Source organism: Dendrobates tinctorius, unplaced genomic scaffold, assembly GCF_039654945.1.
Source record: "Dendrobates tinctorius isolate UK_male_01 unplaced genomic scaffold, ASM3965494v1 ptg000293l, whole genome shotgun sequence".
Classification (NCBI taxonomy): Eukaryota; Metazoa; Chordata; class Amphibia; order Anura; family Dendrobatidae; genus Dendrobates; species Dendrobates tinctorius.
This window is the reverse complement of record NW_027361960.1, coordinates 15,070,650-15,090,669: the sequence shown is the minus strand read 5'-3', so window position 1 is coordinate 15,090,669 and position 20,020 is coordinate 15,070,650. Positions and strand designations below refer to the sequence as shown.

Genomic DNA, 20,020 nt, shown 5'->3' with positions numbered 1-20,020 from the left:
GACTGGTCTGTTAGCCTTCAATCTTGTGTTTGGGCAGCTACGGTCACATTGCCTTACAGACGAACAGTAACACTGCATGAAGCTCCTATATTAAATGCTGTAAGTCTACATCAGCATAAGTAATGCACAGCACGGACTCAACCTTTTATTACACTTAAAGTGAACCTGTCAGCAGTTTTGGCCAATACGAGTTACGGCCACCGCCTTTCAGGGCTTACCTACAGCATTCTAGAATGCTGTAGATAAGCCCGGATCTGACCCGAAAGATAAGAAAAATAAGTTTTATTATACTCATAAGTACACCTGTGCAGGAGCGCGATGCTGTGGAGCGAATAAGCAACAAAAGGGCGGCATCACAGATGGGAGGCGCTGACCCTGAACCCGTGACACCCATCGGACCAGACCACCCCTGGGCAAGTATAATAAAATGTATTTTTCTTATCTTTCAAGTCGGATCGGGGGCTTATCAACAGCAATATAGAATGCTGTAGATAAGCCCTGAAAGGCAGTGGCCGTATCTTATATCGGCAAAAACTGCTGACAGGTTCCCCTTAAGTCTGTAAAGTGGTTTTCAAAAAATGAACACATGCCTAAGACTTTTCAATTAACAATGGTGGCCAACACAAGAAATCTCACCGCTATCACTAGAGTGAACCATAAATGAAAGGAATCTTCTGACTTTCTAGATTAGGAGTCAAGCCCCTAAAACTAAGTATATCTACATGAAAAATACAGCCATAATAGGGTCTGCTCACATTTCAGAATGTGAAAAGGTTTGGTACAAGTTCCAGGTTCAGACGCCTCCTTGCACCCAGCGGATCACTCACAGCATAGTCAAAAGGAAGCATGAAATAAGATGTGAACAGGGGCCAATTCTGATGAGAAGCCTAAACCAAGATTTTAGTACGAATAAACAAGTCAACTTTGTTCTTACTGCAAAAATGGCAACAATAATTTAGTTAAGAGTTCAACATAAAATTAAGGCTTTGTTCATAGTATGAGCGTTATTTAATTGTTGTGCTGCTCTCTAGTAAGAGCGTAACAAAATTTACAGCAGTGCCGGACACCAGCAGCATCCAATAGAGCCTAGTGAATAAGGCAGAGCCATTCTGTCCTGTATTTTCTATGAAATCTGTGATGTACACTTTTGAATGGAGCAAAAAAAAGAGGTTTATTGCTACAGCTTTTTATTCTAGCTATGCTCAATATGGATCACTTTATGATGTAAAAAAATAATATTTGCTTCAGATTTCTCAGGATCTAAGACGGTCTACAGAAGATAAAATAAAAAAGGGGGTTACCTATTGCTTGGACAACATGCACTACCCATTGTACTTACTTCATGATGGAGAAACTATCTATTTTCATCTTGGGATTAGCATTTATCAAGAATTTTTGGCAAATGGACAGTCACCTCTGTAGACCCAGCTAAATAGTGCAGCTCATGAGGATACACTTACAATAACTAAGCTCTGTTCTACCTGCAAGTAACTATTTGGTACCAATGTAATGTGCTCCATGCTAGACTGGCTGGCTACACAGGCGGTAGTGTAATCTTATGTGCCACTTATTAACAATCTCTAATATTACACCTCAGTATGTGCAATAAAATTCAACCCCTGTACATAAGGCCACATATTTTCACAGGGAACCTGTCAAACCGAAAAACTAGTCACAACTGCAGCCTGCTACCGAGCAGGAGGAGCAGAGCAGACTTGAAGAGGTATTCACATCTCCAAGATCCCATCCCAATATGTAGTGGGTGTAATAATAACAATATATTAGCAAATACCATCAATTAGAAATGTAGTATATTTCTTCTGATCCGCTATGTGCAGAGCATTGTAGTAGCTAAGGTATCCATGGTTACATCCACTCATATTGTGACACTGAGCTAGTTGTTAGTGGTCGTAACCATTGATACCTAAGCTATTGCAATGCTAGCATATGGAGAAAGCGACACAGCTCATCAGAAGGACCATACTACATTTCTAGTTGGATGTATTTGCTAATATATTATTGTATTAGGACCACCCCAACTTTACCCACATTAGTATTCATCTGCTCAACTCCTCCTGTTGCCTGCAGATCAGACTCAAAGTAACAAGTTCACTGTATGCCAGTTTTTCAGCATTACAACTAGAGAGTATTAAGTAATGCGCGACATCTGCAATATTCAAAAGTCTAACTTAAATCCAACTTCTATCCATGTAAAAGCTGAACATATATTTTCCCTGTACATCACCGACAAAGAAATTTACATCTCAGATACACTGAAGTCTGCGCACAGTTCTGCAGACCGCAAAGTAAAATAAGTGCTCATATTTTCCTACATACAGTATATAAATACTTAACAGCCAAACCTCTCTCAGGTTTACTAAGTGCCAAAAAGTCTCAGAATACCTCCCATAAAAGGACTAAGAAACGTTTTTAAAAAATAAGAAACTTTGCCTCTACCAAAGCTCAAATCGCTTCCAACTAAAACCTTGGAATATTTCTTGTATTATACAGCAAATGTGTCTTTAGATCTCAGTAACACGCAATCTCTCTCCGGCATTGTAGTACCAGGTAGAGCGTAAAGCAAGAAGTACCCAAATCGGAAGAGAGGAGATATGCCTCTAGCACAAATAGCTAGGAGCTATCTAATCACATCACAGTCATTTACTAAGTCAGGGCTTGCAATAACATAGGTCTACGGAATAAATAACTAAGGAAAACTGGGTTCTCCCTTCAGAGGCCCTTTTCACGGCTCTTGTGCCACGGCCTATCAGTTGTCAATCTTAACAGGAAGAGAGTCTGATGGATCTGTTGGCTGGGTGGGAATCCACATGGTGGTATCTTCTCCCTTGGATACTTTCTCCCACTGGTTAAGATTATCCCTAGACAAAAAATAAAGACAAAAAAAAAAATTATCAACTGCACTTTGTTATGTTTCCTTTAGGCTTTTGCGCAACATGTTTTTCAACACAACCGTTTTGGATACATATAACCTCTTGTTTACATTTTATGACCCGAGGATAAATGGTAAAACTGGACTTTTTTTGGCAGCAATATTCAAGACATTGTAACAAATATGGCTATACCAAATATGTACAGTATTTTGCAAAAGTTTTAGGCAGGCGAGTAGGAAATGCAGCAAAGTAAGAATACTCTCAAAAACAGAAGTGTTAATAGTATATTTTTAGCAACTAACAAAATGCAGAGTCAAAGAACAAAATAGAAATCAAAATCAATATTTGGTGTGATCAGCCTTTGCCTTCACAATGGGCATAAATGCTTGTGGGCAAATTTATCGCACCCATAAATTTGTATTATGTAAAAAAAATAATATATACAGCTCTGGCAAAAATTAAGATGCCACTGCAAAATTTTCAGTTTGTCTGATTTTTCTCTTTATAGGTATATTTTTGAGTAAAATGTAAAATGCTCTTTTATTCTACGAATAAATTTAGGTCTACGAATTTCAAAGCACTAAATTTTGTATTTATTTTCAGAATAAGAGAAATGGTCAAAATAACAAAAAAAAATGCAGTGCTTGCAGACCTCAAATAAATGCTAAGAAAACAAGTTCATAATCATTTAGAAACAACAATACTAATGTTTTAACTTAGGAAGAGTTCACGAATCAATATTTTGTGGAATAACCATAATTTTTTAATCACAGCTTTCATGCATCTTGGCATGCTTTCCACCAGTCTTTCACACTGCTTTTGGGTGACCTTATGCTACTCCTGGTACAAAAATTTAAGCAGTTCTTTTTGGTTTGATGGCTTGTGACTATCCATCTTCCTCTTGATTACATTCCAGAAGTTTTCACTGGGGTTCAGGTCTGGAGATTGGGCTGCCTATGACAGGGATTTGATGTGGCGGTCCTTCATACACACATTGATTGACCTAGCTGTCTGGCATGGTGCATTGTCCTGCTGGAAAAAACAGTCCTCAGAGTTGGGGAACATTGCCTGAGCAGAAGGAATCAACTGTTTTTCCATTAGAACCTTGTATGCAGCTTGATTCATAAGTCCTTTGCATAGAGTAACCTGCCCAATACTAGCCTTGATGAAGCATCCTCAGATCAACACCGATCCTCCACCAAATTTAACAGTGAGTGCAAGAGACTGTGGCTTGTACGCCTCTCCAGGTCTCCGTCTAACAATTCCCAGGCCAGGTGTTGGGCAAAGCTGAAAATTAGACTCATCAGATATTACTTTGTTCCAGTCCTCTACAGTCCAATCCTTATGGTCTTTGGCAAACGTCAGCCTGGCTCTCCTTTGCTTCTCATTGATGAAAGGCTTTTTCTTGCGTTACATGACTTGAGCCCTGCCTCTAGGAGCCTGTTACGAACTGTTCTCGCTGTGCACTTCACCCCAGCTGCCATTTGACATTCCTTTTGTAGGTCACTTCATGTCATTCTGCGGTTGCTGAGTGACATTCAAATAAGATGACGGTCATCCCGATCAGTGGATTGTCATTTTCGCCCTCTGCTGGTCTGTAGCTTTGTTGTCCCCAATGTTTGCTGCTTGACCTTGTTGTAATGGACTACTGTCTTAGAAATTTTAAGGATGTAGGCAACATGACGCTCACTGTATACCTCTGCTAGTAAAGCCACAATTGAACCCTTCTTTTCCCTCACTCAAGATATTTCTTATCAACTCCTTTGGCATGGATAAAAGTTATTTTTTCATTCCTTACTTTTGGGATATTACTACCATCCAGCCTGTCCTATTGCAAGAGGATTGTGAACACCACAGCAGGGTTTTTTATACTTTCCTTCGTTAAATAAGATTTGTTTCAGGTGATCACCTAGTCAGATGCACATTAAGTAGAATGAGGTGTACTCTGGTTGAAATTCAACTGACACTGGAAAAGAATGGCTGTCAGACATGGAGAAGCTGATTTTTATAAAACTGTGCAGTGGTCTCTTAATTTTTGCCAGAGCTGTATGTATGTACGCACGTATGTATAATATATAAATAAAACTGACACATTAGTTAACTGCTTCAGTAAACGAAGAAAAAAAAATGGGAAAAGATGCTTTTTCAGCATAACGTAGAACAAAAAGTGGAATGAAAATGGGATCAAAAGGTGAATGTAAATAAAAATGGTATTGTTGAATACAGCATCTTGTCCTGCAAACAAGCCACTGTACAGCTTCATTAGTGGATAAATAAAAAAGCTATAGCTCTCACAATAAAGCAATGCAAAAATTATTATTTCTATAAAAAAGATTTTATTGTGTAAAAGTGCCAAAACACAAAAAAATATAAATGTGGAATCCTTGAAATTATACTGACCCAAAGAATAAAGCTGCCTTATCAATTTTACCACACGTGGAACGACATAAAAAAAAAAAATCCTGAATTGTGGTTTCTGTGCATTCTGCCTCCCAAAAATTGAAATAGAAAGCGATCAAAAAATGCCATGTGCCCGAAAATCATACCAATAAAAACTCATCCGGCAAAAAACAAACTCTCACATGACTGTCGGCAAAAATGTGGAAAAAATATAGCTCTCTAAATATGGTGATGCAAAAATTTGTTTTCACAATGAAAAGCATTTTTTCATGTGTGACAGCAGCCAAACAGAAGAAACTGATAAATCTGTTATCGCTGTAATCGCACAGACCCAAAGAATAAAGTTGCCTAATCACCTATACAGCACGAGGAACGGCATAGAAAATAAATAATAATAATCTTTATTTATATAGTGCCATCATATTCTGCAGCGCTGTACAGTTTAACAGTTTCAAACACAAGTCATAAGTAACAACGTTAACAATACAATAATTAAAGCAAAATAAGACGACCCTGCTCGGGAGAGCTTACAATCTACAGGTGTGTATTTACAATGATGGTCCAGCTATCTTGAGGGAGTGGGGTATAGACAGAGATAGTGAATGGGCTAGAATCATAGAATCATAGAATCGTAGAGTTGGAAGGGACCTCCTGGGCCATCTGGTCCAACCCCCTGCTCAAAGCAGGATTCGCTAAATCATCCCAGTCAGATGTCTGTCCAGCCTCTGTTTGAAGACTTCCATTGAAGGAGAACTCACCACTTCTCGTGGCAGCCTGTTCCACTCATTGATCACTCTGTCAAAAAGTTTTTTCTAATATCTAATCTGTGTCTCCTCCCATTCAGTTTCATCCCATTGCTTCTAGTCTTTCCTTGTGCAAATGAGAATAAAGTTGATCCTTCTACAATGTGACAGCCCTTTAGATATTTGTAGACAGCAATTAAGTCTCCTCTCAGTCTTCTCTTTTGCAAACTAAACATTCCCAAATCCTGCAACCTTTCCTCATAAGACAGGGTTTGCAGACCGGTCACCATTCTGGTCGCTCTTTTCTGAACTTGCTCCAGTTTGTTGATGTCTTTTTTAAAATGTGGTGCCCAAAACTGGACACAATATTCCAGATGAGGTCTGACCAAAGAGGAGTAGAGGGAAATAATGACTTCACGTGATCTAGACTGTATGCTTCTGTTAATACATCCTAGAACTGCATTTGCCTTTTTTGCTGCTGCATCACACTGTTGACTCATATTCAGTCTGTGATCTATTAGTATACCCAAGTCTTTTTCACATGTGCTGTCACTTAGCCCTATTCCTCCCATTCTATATATGCTTTTTTCATTTTTATTGCCCAGATGTAGTACTTTGCATTTCTCCCTGTTAAAAACCATTCTGTTAGTTACTGCCCACTTCTCCAGTTTATTTAAATCTTTTTGAATCCTCTCTCTCTCTTCTCTAGTATTAGCTATCCCTCCTAGCTTTGTGTCATCAGCAAATTTAATCAGTTTACCCTCAATTCCTTCATCTAAATCATTGATAAAGATGTTGAACAATACAGGGCCCAGGACAGAGCCCTGTGGTACCCCACTTGAGACATTCTTCCAACTGGATGTGCAGCCATTTACGACCACTCTTTGGGTCCGATCACTAAGCCAGCTATGAATCCACCTAACAGTTGCCTTGTCCATTCCATACTTAGTCATTTTTTCAATAAGGATTGTATGAGAGACTTTGTCAAATGCTTTGCTGAAGTCAAGATATACTATATCTACAGCATTTCCTTGATCCACCCAATCAGTGATACCGTCATAGAAGGAAATTAAGTTAGTCTGACATGACTTATTAGTTACAAACCCATGCTGACTCTGTTTGATCACTTCATTCTTATCCAGGTATTGACTTACATGTTGTTTAATAATTTGTTCAAAGATCTTTCCTGGTATAGAATTCAGACTCACCGGCCTATAGTTGCCTGGGTCCACCTTCTTCCCCTTTTTGAAGATAGGAACAACATTTGCTCTTCTCCAGTCTTCTGGCACTTCTCCTGTTCTCCAAGAATTTTCAAAGATTATGGAGAGTGGTTCAGAAATTTCTTCTGCTATCTCCTTCAGTACTCTGGGGTGTAATTCATCTGGACCTGGAGACTTGAATTCATTTAGGTTAGCTAAGTGTTTCCTCACTATCTTTCTGTTTATAGATATCCTGGATTCTTCTATTCCCTTAATAGGACAGTGAATAACAGTTGGTGTTACATTTCCTTTCTGAGAGAAAACAGATGCAAAATAGGAATTTAAAAGTTCAGCCTTCTCAACATCCTGTCTTACCATTTCATCATTTTCATCCTGTAAAAATCCTATAGCATCTTTGACTTTTCTTTTACTTTTGACATATCCCCAAAATCCTTTATTATTGCTTTTGACATCTCTTGCAAGCCTCAATTCATTTTCAGCTTTAGCTAATCTGATTTGTGCCCTGCAGATTCTGCAGACAGCATTATATTCTTCTTTAGATATGCCTCCCTCTTTCCATTTTATAAACATTTTTTTCTTCCTTTTTAGCATGTGCTTAAGTTCTGTGTTCACCCATCCTGGTTTCCTTAAATGCTTCCTATTCTTCCCTCTTTTCGGAATTGTTAACAACTGTGCTTTGAGAATTTCATTTTTCAAGATTTCCCATCCTTCCTGGACATTTTTGTCTTTAAGGATATCCAGCCATTGGATCCCTCCAATTATCTTTCTGAATCCCTTAAAATCTGCCTTTCTGAAATCTAACCTTGACGTCTGAGTCTTCACAGGTCTTCCGCCTCTAGTTATCCAAAATTCTAAAATAGCATGGTCGCTACCTCCTAGGGTTCCAGCCACTTTTACCTCCTCAACCATTTCCTCCCTGTTTATAAGGATTAGATCCAAGGTAGCAGTTCCCCTTGTTTTCTCCCCTACCTTTTGGAAGATAAAGTTGTCAGCAAGAGAGGATAAGAATTTCCTTGACCTATTAGTTTTGCCTGAGAGAGATTCCCAACAAATGTCTGGATAGTTGAAATCTCCCATGACAACTATGTCATATTTTTTGGAGAACTTGGCCATTTGATGCATAAAGAGTTCATCCATATCTTCAGCTTGCACAGGCGGCCTGTAGTAAATGCCTACAATGGTGTCCTTTCCATTGTTCTGTCCTTGTATTCTTACCCAAACAGTTTCCACAGAACTCCCAGTCTCTGAAGCTTCAATCTCTGTGCAGATATACGCGTTTCTAACATACAATGCAACACCTCCTCCTCGTTTATCAAGTCTGTTTCTTGCAAATAAGTTGTATCCTTCTAGTCTTGTATTCCAATCATGTGTATCGTCCCACCAAGTTTCAGTGATTCCAATAACATCATATTTCTTTTCCTGTGTTAGTAGTTCCAATTCTCCTTGTTTGTTGCCCATGCTTTGTGCATTAGTATAGAAACATTTTAGTTTGTGATTGGTTTCTCTTTCTCCAATATTTTTATTAATTAGATTCTTTCGTCTTTGTTCTTCCTTTCCACTTCTATTAGCAGAGTTCTCAATAGCATTTGTCAGGTGTATGGCTTTTTCTGGTCTTTTGCTTCCCTTCCCATGTTGTTCTAGTTTAAAGCTCTCCTTACAAGTGTAGCAAGGCGACTTCCAAATACATGCTTTCCAGTCTTCGTAAGGTGCACCCCATCTCTAGCAAGTAGTCCATCGTATAAGTAGTTCACTCCGTGATCCAGAAATCCAAATCGTTGCTGACGGCACCATCGACGTAGCCAGTTGTTCACCTGCAGAATCTTATTCCACCTCCTTGTTCCATGGCCATCCACTGGGAGGATGGAAGAGAAGACCACCTGTGCTCCCAGTTCTTTCACTTTCTTGCCTAAGTCTTCAAAGTCTCTGCAGATGGTTTCCAGGTCGTTTCTTGCGGTGTCATTTGTCCCCACATGTAGTAGCAGGAATGGGTAGTCATCTGTAGGTCTGAAGAGTCCTGATATCCTGTCAGACACATCTTTAATTTTTGCACCTGGAAGACAGCACATTTCTCTTGAAGTTATATCCGGTCTGCAGATAGCGGCCTCTGTTCCTCTCAACAGGGAATCCCCCATGACCACCACTCTCCGTTTCTTCTTCACAACATTTTTCTTTCTCCATCCAGGAGGACTCTGAAGGCGTACAAGGTTGCTGTTTGTTGGCAAAGTCTTGTCCTGATGTATTTCTTCATCATTTTCCTGCGTGAGAGCCTGGTACTGGTTTCTGAGCAGTATGGGTGCTGACTGCCTCCTGATCCTCCTGCTTCTCTGGGTCACATGTCTCCATTCCTCTGTTTCTTCAGGTGCACTTCGAATTTCTTCTCTTTCTGTAACATGAAGAGATAATTCTGCTCTGTCCAAGAACTCTTCACCTTCCTTAATGATCTTCAATGTAGCCAACCTCTCTTCGAGATTTTGCAACTTTTCCTCCAACAGGGACACAAGCTTGCATTTGTGGCATGTGAAATTTGGCTTTTCCACTGGTAAGTCTGTGAACATGTAGCAAGAAATGCAGCTCACCAAATGGCTCCTGGCCTCTTCCATCTTGAGATTTCTTAAAAACGATGAAAGATGAGCCAAAATTCATATGCAAATGATCTCCTCAAGACTCTTCCCCTGGTTACACACACACTTACACATAAAATGACTTTGATTAGGGAACGTGCTAGGCCGCTCTGAACAAATGTGTTTTGAGGGTGCGCCTAAAACTGTGCAAGTTGTGGAAGTTGTGGAGTTGTAATTTCTTGGGGTAGAGCATTCCAGAGGATTGGCACAGTGCGGGAGAAGTCTTGGAGTCGGGAATGGGAAGTATGGATTAGTGCAGAGGTTAGTCGAAAGTCGTTTGCAGAGCGCAGCGATCGGCTAGGCCGACAGACAGAAATGAGGGAGGAGATTTAAGGGGGTGCCGCACTGTGGAGAGCTGTGTGTGTGAGAACAAGTACCTTGAATTGGATCCTGTAGTGAATGGGCAGCCAACGACTGGCGAAAAGCAGACTCATCTGAGTACTGATTAGCCAGATGGACGACTCTAGCTGCTGCATTAAGGATGGACTGAAGAGGGGAAAGTCGAGTAATAGAGCGTTACAGCAGTCCAGGTGGGAGTGGATCAAGGCGACAGTGAGGGTTTTTGTTGTTTCCATGGTGAGACAACACCAAGGTTACTTACCGGTAGCCGGTTTTTCTGGAGCCCATGATGGCACACATGAGAGAGGGGATCCGCCCAGCCAGGACAGGAACCCTACTGAAGATAAAAGGACGGTACCTCTCCCTCGCTTCAGTTGGTTTACAGAGCATGAGAGGCCCCCCGGGTTAGTACACATGGTAAAACTATCACCACATTATATCTAACTAAAAAAAGCACCCAAACTATAGTGCACACCAAAGGAGTGATAAGGGGGGGATATACAGGTGCCATCATGGGCTCCGGAAAAAACAGCTACCGGTAAGTAACCTTGGTGTTTTCCCGTCTCCCATGACGGCACACATGAGAGACTTTTGTAGAATAAGACACCTTAGGGAGGGACCACCGCTTGCAGCACCCTTCTACCGAAGGTTAGGTCAGTAGAGGAAGATAGATCAAGTCGCTACTGCTTAAAAAAGGTTGAAGGTGAGGACCAAGTAGCGGCTTTACAAATCTGTTCAATCGATACATTAGCCTTCTCTGCCCAGGAGGTTAGCCACGGCTCTGGTGGAGTTAGCCTTGATGCCTTCTGGAACCGGAGCGCCACTTGCAGAGTAGGATAACAATGGCCTTCCTGATCCATCTGGCAATGGTACTCTTAGCTACCCCGTACCCTTTTCTACTACCCTGAAAGGCTACAAAAAGGGACTGATCTTTCCTCCACTGACTAGTTATTGACATATATTGTAATATGGCACTCCTTACATCCAATGTATGGAACTTTTGCTCCTCAGGGTTTCTAGGATTATTACAGAAAGATGGCAAGGAGATCTCCTGAGTCCTATGAAACTTTTGGACCACCTTGGGGAGGTAGGCCGGGTCTCGTCTTAGAACCACTCGGTCATCCAAGATCTGCGTATATGGAGGGCATATAGATAGAGCTTGTAGGTTGCTCACTCTACGGGCCGATGTTAAGGCTACCAGTAATGCAGTTTTAAGTGTGAGTAGTTTTGGTGACAGCTCTTGTGATGGTTCAAAGGGATCTTTGGTTAAAGCCTCTAAGACTAGATTCAGGTCCCAGGGTGGTATCTTTGGGATAATGACCGGCCTCGACCTGCCACAGGACTATATGAACCGGGACACCCACCTATTGGCTGCTAGGTTGCAGTTATATAGGGCCCCCAGAGCTGAGAGTTGGACTTTGAGGGTGTTAGTGGCTAACCCAAGTTGCAGCCCCGACTGTAGGAATTCAAGGATAGGTCCCACTGGAGCTATATCCCCTAAAGGTTCCCCCAGGAAGTCTAGGAACTTTTTCCACGTTCTACCGTAGATTTGGGATGTTATAGGTTTCCTACTCTTCAACAGGGTGGAGACTAACCCTGGAGAGAATCCCTGGCAACTCAGTAGCACCCTCTCAAATTGCAGGCAGCCAGATGGAAGCCCTTCACCTGAGAGTGGACCACTGGTCCCTGGGAAAGCAGGTCTGGAACATCCGGTAAGATCAATGGATCTGTCACTAACATGAGTCTCAGAAGGGAGAACCAAGGCCTCCTCGGCCAAAACGGAGCTATAAGAATTATTCTCGCTCGATCTTCCCTGATTTTCCGGACCACTACTGGGATCATTGTTATCGGGGGAATGCAAAGGCCAGGATGAACTTCCAGGGTATTTGTAGGGCATCTACTGCGAAGGGGTTTTCTCTTGGATTCAGTGAGCAGAACTTTGTGACCTTTCTGTTGCGTGCGGTGGCGAACAGGTCTATTTCCAGTTTGCCCCAGGCTTGAACTATTTGTTGGAAAACTTGGGGGTTTAGGGACCATTGCCTGCGACTCAGGAAGTCTGCTTGTGTATTTTCTACCCCCTTTATATGCAGTGCCGTGATGGATAACAGATGTTGTTCTGCTAAATGGAAAAGTAGATCTGATATTTCCATGAGGCCCCGAGATCTCGTTCCCCCCTGGTGGTTGATGTAGGCTACCACTGCCCGATTGTCCATCATGACTCGTGTGGCGGCCCCGAAGCAAGAGGAGAAAATGTTTCACGGCTTTTTCTACTGCCCATAGTTCTTTTATATTTGAACCGTGATCTTTTTCTAGTGAGGACCAGGTTCCCTGTATTGAGTGGGATCTCAGATGTGCTCCCCATCCTGTGGCACTTGCGTCGGTTGTAATGATGCCCTCGACTGTTTTTTGCCACGGGACACCGGCTGTTAGATGCTTTTCTACAGTCCGCCAGAGTAGGGAATCTCTTACAGTCATGGAGAGACATAGTTCGCCCTCTAAATGCCCTTTCAATTGTTTTTGTGCTGACAGAACTTCCCACTGTAGTTGTCTTAAGTGGTACTGTGCCCACACTACCGCGGGTATGCATGATGTCAACGAGCCTAAAAGGGACATTGCGTTCCTCAGTGTCATAGCTGGCCTTTGTATTGCTGTGCGAGCTAGGCCCCTTATCTTGGTCACTTTGTTCTCTGGCAGGAGGCAGCGTTGTCCCTCGGAGTCCAGTATTAACCCTAGGAAGGATTGCACTTTTACTGGTGTTAATCTTGACTTGGGGATGTTTACTATCCATCCTAGTCCTATTAAAGTTGATATCATTTCCTTCACTTGGTGTGTGTAGTGGGTCTCCGACCTCCCTACGACAAGAAAATCGTCCAGGTATGGGACGATCACTATGTCCCGGGAACAAAGAAATGACATTACTTCGGCCATCACTTTGGTGAAAACTCTGGAGTCTGTAGACAGGCCGAACGGAAGGGCTGCGTATTGGTAGTGTTTTACCTGATCTTGGACATAGAGCGCTACTCTCAAGTATTTTTGATACTCCCGATGGATTGGGATATGATAGTAGGCATCTTTTAAGTCTATCACTGCCATGAGGCAGTGCTGGAACAGGATTTTTGTGGCCGTATTGATTGACTCCATTTTGAAGGAGCAATTGTCTACCCACTGATTAGTCAACCTGAGGAGACTCATGGTTCTCCAAGAGCCGTCTGGTTTCTGTATTAAAAAGAGGGCGGTGGGGGGGGGGGGGGGGGAGAGTCAAACCCCCTTCCTTCTTCTTGCACTGGGACTTTTTGTAGGACTTGTTTGTGCACTAGTCCCCAGACTTCCGTCTCCAGGGCCAGCTGTTGCTCTTGGGCTCTCCTTCGGAGTGTCATTATGAAGGTATGCCTGGGCGGACGGGTGAATTTTATTTTTAAACCGTCCTTGATTATGTTTAGGACCCATGTACTGGGGGAGATATTTGCCCAGGCGGAAAGGAAGAGAGAAAGCCTTCCCCCTACCTCCGACCTGATGTCATTGGGGAGATTTTTTGGAGGAAGTAGAGGGCCCTTTAAACATATAGCTCGATCCTCTCCTTTCTTTAAAGTCCCAATTTTTCCTATCTCCCGGGGACGACCCCTGTTAAATCTCCTCCTCCGAAAGGGCTGCTTTTTGGGTTCTCCCAGAAATCGAGGAAAGCCTTTCTTCCTATCCCCTGCATGTTCCAAAATTTCCTCTAGTTTTTTCCCGAAGAGGAATTGGCCATCACATGGAATGGAACATAATCTATGTTTCGATGGCAAATCCCCTGGACACCCTTTAAGCCACTGGGCTTGTCTTGCCGCATTTGACAGGCTTGCCGCTCTAGCTGTTAATCTCACGGAATCTGCTGAGGTATCCGCTAGGAAAGCCACTGCTCCATGTACCAGTGTCTGATTAGACAGTAGTAGGAACTCTATCCTTGATCTGGTCCTCTATTTGTTGTAGCCAGACCATGAGGGCACGAGCGGTACAAGTTCCAGCTATCGCTGGTTTTAATCCACCTGCCGAAGCTTCCCAGATATGCTTCAGGAAACCAACTGCTTTTTATCAAGTGGGTCTTTCAGCACTCCAGAGTCCTCTAATGGTAGAGATACCTTTTTTGAGGATTTAGCTATGGCACCATCAATTTTTGGGACTTTTTCCCAGGTTTCTGAATCTTTTTGCTCAAATGGGTACCTCCTTTTTGATGTAGAAGGTAAGCCCCCTGACCTCTCAGGTTTTTTCCATTCCCTGTCAATTAAGGCCTTTATCTCATCGTTTACAGAGAAGGTGCGTTTTTTTCCTTTCCTCCAGTCCTCCAAACATAATGATTTAGGGGCCTTTTCCTCCTTAAGGCCCATTGTAGACCTGACAGCTTTGACCAGCTTTTCCACGTCCTCTGTTGGGAAACACAGATGGCCCCCTATATCGCTGTCCGAGGAGGATTCTGAGGACTGAATTGAGGAAGAGGAGGTGGAGGGGGACAGGGATCTTTCCTGACCTTTCTGCACTAGCGAGGCCTCTGAATCAGAATCCCTTCTACGGCTTCTTTTATCCTTTTTAAGGGCTGCCTTTAGGGAGCCTTTCACCTCCTCTTGTATTATAGCCCAAAGGCTAGTCACCAAATCAGGGGTTTCATCCTGTATGGTTTTGTTTATACAGTCAGCGCAGAGATCTTTCTGCCACTGATCTGCCAGCGGGTGTCTGCATAGGGCGCATTCTCTATTCTTTGTTTTGCTGCTAGACTTCCTCGACCCCTAGTGATCAAACAGAAAAATGGAACCCCATTACCATAAGGGTGACATTCACGTAGATCACACACCACCGTTGTCAATCAAGGGTACCAATCGCGGAGGCTCCTCAGATGCACTCTTGACGTTTCTTCTGGATGTCTCAGAGTCATGCCGGTCGCGTTTACGACTGCCGCTCCCACCACTCGAGCGGTTGCTCCTGGTATGCTGGCGGCTCGGCCTGGCATCTGGCGAGAGCTCTTGCTGCTGCCGCCGCACTTCTTGCCCCACTTCCATTGTGAAGTTTTTGGCATGGGTTCGTCTTCTGTGGTCATCCCCCTTATAAGAGGGACCCATTGCACTCTCCGCCTCCTCCGTTTACCCCCACAGCCCCTCCCCCCGCCACGCCGCCGGGATCTTCTTTTGCCGGCCGACGTTCTTCCGATGGGCGCCACCATCTTGGAATCCGGCGCCGCCTCACAACGTCACGCGGGCACGCCCCTTTCCCAGCGTGCGACGTCAGAGGGGCGTGACCCGGAAGCGGCCGCCCCTTCTGGACTGGATAGATACGGGAGAGGGGGGAGGGCGGCACGGTAGAGCCCCAGGACCCCAGGCTGTGCTACATCTACGCCCGCTTGGATGCTGAGCCCCCAGGGGACCCGCAGATGGCGCTTCCCCCCTCCCGACCCACAGTGCCCAGGACCCCGCCTGTTCTTCCATGCTGGCACGGGAGAGGGACAGGTACGTGTGACGCCGTCTTTAGCACACGGGTCCCTGTCAGGACAGGAAACTCAACTGAAGCGAGGGAGAGGTACGGCCCCTTTTATCTTCAGTTCCTGTCCTGGCTGGGCGGATCCCCTCTCTCATGTGTGCCGTCATAGGAGACGGGAAAAGGGCGGATTCTAGAGATGTTCTTTAGGTGTAAGTGGCAAGAGCAGGCAAGAGATTGTATATGGGAGGTGAAGGAGAGATTGGTGTCAAAGGTAACATCCAGACAGTGCACCTGCTGCCGGGGTGTTATTATGGTGCCATCCACGGAGAGGGCTATATCAGATTTAGGGAGGTTAGTAGATGCCAGGAGCAGTAGAAGTTGAGTTTTGGAGAAGTTAAATTTCAGATAGAGGGCGGACATGATGTTGGAGACTGCGGACAGACAGTCACTGGCGTTTTGTTGTACAGCTGGGGTAATATCAGAGGATGACGTGTAATTGTGTGTCATCAGCATAAAGATGGTACTGAAAGCTAAATCTGCTGATGGTCTGTCCAATTGGGGAGAAGAGAAGGGGGCCAAGGACTGAGCCTTGAGGTACCCCTCAGGAAGAGAGGATGAAGTGGAGCCAGCAAACAAAACACTGAAGGAGCAGTCAGAAAGATAAGAAGAGATCCAGGAGACGGCAGTGTCCTTAATGCCTAGTGACTGGAGCCTACAGTAGAGAGTAGGAGACGGTGGTCAACAGTGTCGAAAGCTGCAGAAAGGTCGAGAAGAATGAGGAGAGAGTGGTCACCTTTACATTTTGTTTTCAGAAGCTTATTGGTCACTTTGATGAGAGCAGTTTCTTTCGAATGTAGGGGGCGGAAGCCGGACTCTGAAGGGTCTATAAATAAAACCAATTCTTCACATGCCATTGATTTTTTCATTCTGCCTCCCAAAGCTCGCAGTAAGGCTCGGCGCACATTTATCCTGCGCTCTGCGCTAATGCTTATACCATGCACGTTCCTGTTTCTGAAATACGTGATTTATGTAGAACTCCTGGAGGAAGATTCTCTATAATGAGACATATGGAGACCTATGATCCAGTGTTCGTGTTTTTAGGTGAGCATAAAAGCGTGGTCCGCAACAGTTTTGTGCACTTTTGAAGAGAAAGACAATGCTGAATGGAGGCCAGATGGAATCCAGAGTAACTCTGCTGCCTCACTATAGTGAATGGATCCCTCGGGGATTTCATCTAAATCAAGTCACATGGATATTTAGATTGAAACCCCAAAGTAAGTGCTCAGCATAGGGTGTAGGATAAATTGGATCCAAAATGTTATGTAAAATGTTCCCAACAAACGTTTCAAATGAATCCACAAAAAAAAAAAAGCAATTCCCCTCAGGTCCGTCATCTGCTAACAGAAATATAAGAGACCTCCATGTTACTGGTAGTAAAAAGGTTCTGAAAAAAACATAGAAAATTCAGTGCTCCCAAATCCAAATGCCTCCCTGCCTTCTGAGCCTCAGTGTGCTTATACCACATTTAGGCTGTGTGCCCACTGCCGCGATTTTCGGCGCGAAAATGCTGCAAAAACGTTTAAAAATCTTCTACATGACGCACCCCATGCATTCCTATGGCATTCCGCACATGCTGTGCTAATGCTGCGCTTTTTTCCGCGGCGGAATCGCATCGCGGAAAAAATCGCAGCATGATCATTCTTTTGTGCGGAATCGCGAAGAATTGCCGCGATTCCGCACCCATAGGAATGCATGAGAATCGCTTACTTCCCGCATGTGGCTATGCCTACCATGCGGGAAGTTAAGCGTCTCATGTGCGGTTGGTACCCACGGTGTGGAGGAGAGGAGACTGTCCTCCAGGCCCTGGGTACCATACCCCTGTAAAAAAAATAAAAAAAAATAAAAAAAATCGGGGTATATTTACCTTCCGACGTCCCGCGCTGCATTCCCGGGCCGCAGCGTTCCCAGTAATGCCTTGCGGCAAGGTCCTGTGATGACGTGGTCTCGTGAGATCGCTATAGTAACGCGAGACCAACGTCATCACAGGTCTCGCAAGGCATCGCTGGGAACGCTGAGGCTGGGATGGCAGCGCGGGACGTCGGAAGGTAAATATACCCCGATTTTTTTTTATCATTTTTAACATTTTATCTTTTACTATTGAGGCCGCATAGGCGGCCTCAATAGTAAAAAGCTGGTCACACTTGCCAAACACTATGTTTGACGAGTGTGACCAACCTGTCAATCACTTTCCAAGCGATGCTTCAAATCACTTGGAAAGTGCTTGAGAAAATCGCGGCAAAATCGCGGTGAAACCGCGCGGAAAAAACTGCACGATTTCTGGGAAGGAGTCCGGTTTTCATTGTGCGTTTTAAAACGCTACGTGGGCCCATAGCCTTAGCGTATCCACATGTTTAGCATTTCTGTTGTGATGAAATGCCTGCCTAATTTACAGGTGCATGCCTCCAGAAGCATGAGCTGGGCGCTGCAACATACTGGGGACTACAATGTACTGGGGGACTTTTGCTAGAGAAAAAAAAAAAAAAAATTGTGGCTGCAGTAAAATGGCGCAGTTGGCAGCACTTACACAGTGGCATATATTGGAATGCAATAAATGCTACTGCACATGCGCCCCTGCCGGCGCCATTTCGATGAAGTGCAATTTTTTTTTTTTTTTTTTTTAACCTGGCAACATTATAGGCATAATGCATTATATGCTACCACCATTTTGCTCAATGTAATTTGTTTTTTCTAAACCCACCATAGTAAATGCAGTATGTAAAATAGGGGGCAGGTCACTGAAGGATCAGTGACCTGTTATAAGGGCAGAAGGGTGAATATGTAAGCAGGGCACCACATAAAACCCCGCCAACAGGCCAACAAGAAGCCTAAGAATCTCATTAACTGAAAGCTACAAATACAAATTAACAACCACAAGACTGATTTCAACAAGCAAGGTATCATTTTAATCAGTATAACGGCGCCAACCTGACAGCAGGATTGTGCTCAGTAAACTACAGACACTGACAGGTTCACTTTAAGCCATCCCACTGTGACAAGGTGCACCAACTCAGGATGGTCCCATCTCTAAAGTAAAACCTCTCTACGTGCCAGCCGGCCTCAATAGATGTTGGCAGAGCAGGACCGAGATCTGACTGTTTAAAAAACTTCCCATGAAAAGGTAATAAACTAAATGCACAGCCCAAAAAAAATAGGGAACCATGACCCTGTATGTACAAAGTGCAAAAAACTAAAGCAACATGAAAAAATGAGCTTGACAACTTGAATATAAGGCTATGTGCACACGTAACGGAACTCTCGCGGAAATTACCGCGAGAATTCCGGAATTCCATTCCGCGGGAAAATCGCATTTTAAATTCCCGCGATTTTCCCACGGAAAAACTAGCATTTTGCAAGCGTAATTAGCTTGCAGAATGCTAGCGTTTTCCAAGAGATCTGTAGCATCGCTTGGAGAACTGATTGACAGGTTGGTCACACTCGTCAAACACAGTGTTTGACAAGTGTGACCAACTTTTTACTACTGAGGCCGCCTATGCAGCATCAATAGTAAAAGATAGAATGTAAAAAAAAAAAAAAAAAAAATGGTGTTATTCTTACCTTCCGACGCGATGACCGCGAGACTTTGCGATCCTGCGAAAGCGGACGCCATCGCGGGCATTTTCGCAAAGGATTACTGGGAACGAGAGCGTGGAGAGAGGCGGGAAGGCTGCGCAGGACGTCGGAAGGTGAGAATAACAATATTTTTTATTTTAAATTCTATTTTTTACAGGGATATGGTACCCAAAGCCCGGAGGACAGTCTCCTCTCCTCCGGACCGTGGGTACCATCCGCAATTGTTCTGCTTACTTTCCGCATGTTGTGCACAGCCACATGCGGGAAGGAAGCGGAACAATGCATTCCTATGGGTGCGGGATCGCCGCGATTCCGCAAAACTAATGAGCATGCTGCGTTTTTTACCGCGAAGCGATTCCGCCGCGGTAAAAACCGCAGCATTAGCACAGCATTGCGGAATCCCATAGGAATGCATGGGATGCTTATTTTTCGCGTTTTCGCGGCAAAATCGCGCGGTTAATACCGCCGCGGAAACGCGAAAAAAAAACGCCACGTGTGAACTCAGCCTAATAGATCGATCGATGCTCATAAAATGGTCTGGAATCAGCTTGTGTAAATGTACCTTTAGGCCATGTGCCCACGTATGCAGAAAATTTCTTATGTGGGCACACAGCCTAAATGTTTCTATGCGATGGTACAATATGTTAGTGTGGCTCTAGGCAAAAATTAAAAGTGGAGCCCCAAATGCAATGTCTAAAATTGGCACTGTACAGAGGATCTGTATTTTCATC

The 20,020-nt window shown here is 43.8% G+C and overlaps 1 protein-coding gene across 5 annotated transcripts in view; it reads right to left on the bottom strand.

The window, feature by feature from the left end:
- Positions 1–241: 241 nt before the first annotated feature.
- Positions 242–20,020, bottom strand: part of PDE10A (phosphodiesterase 10A) — a 785,858-nt gene continuing 766,079 nt past the window's right edge. For all 5 annotated transcript variants that reach the window (XM_073560146.1, XM_073560147.1, XM_073560151.1 and 2 more), the window contains one exon: positions 242–2,879. In XM_073560146.1, coding sequence (XP_073416247.1) covers positions 2,768–2,879 — 112 coding nt within the window. In that variant the 3' untranslated portion in view covers positions 242–2,767. The remainder of the gene's footprint in view (positions 2,880–20,020) is intronic.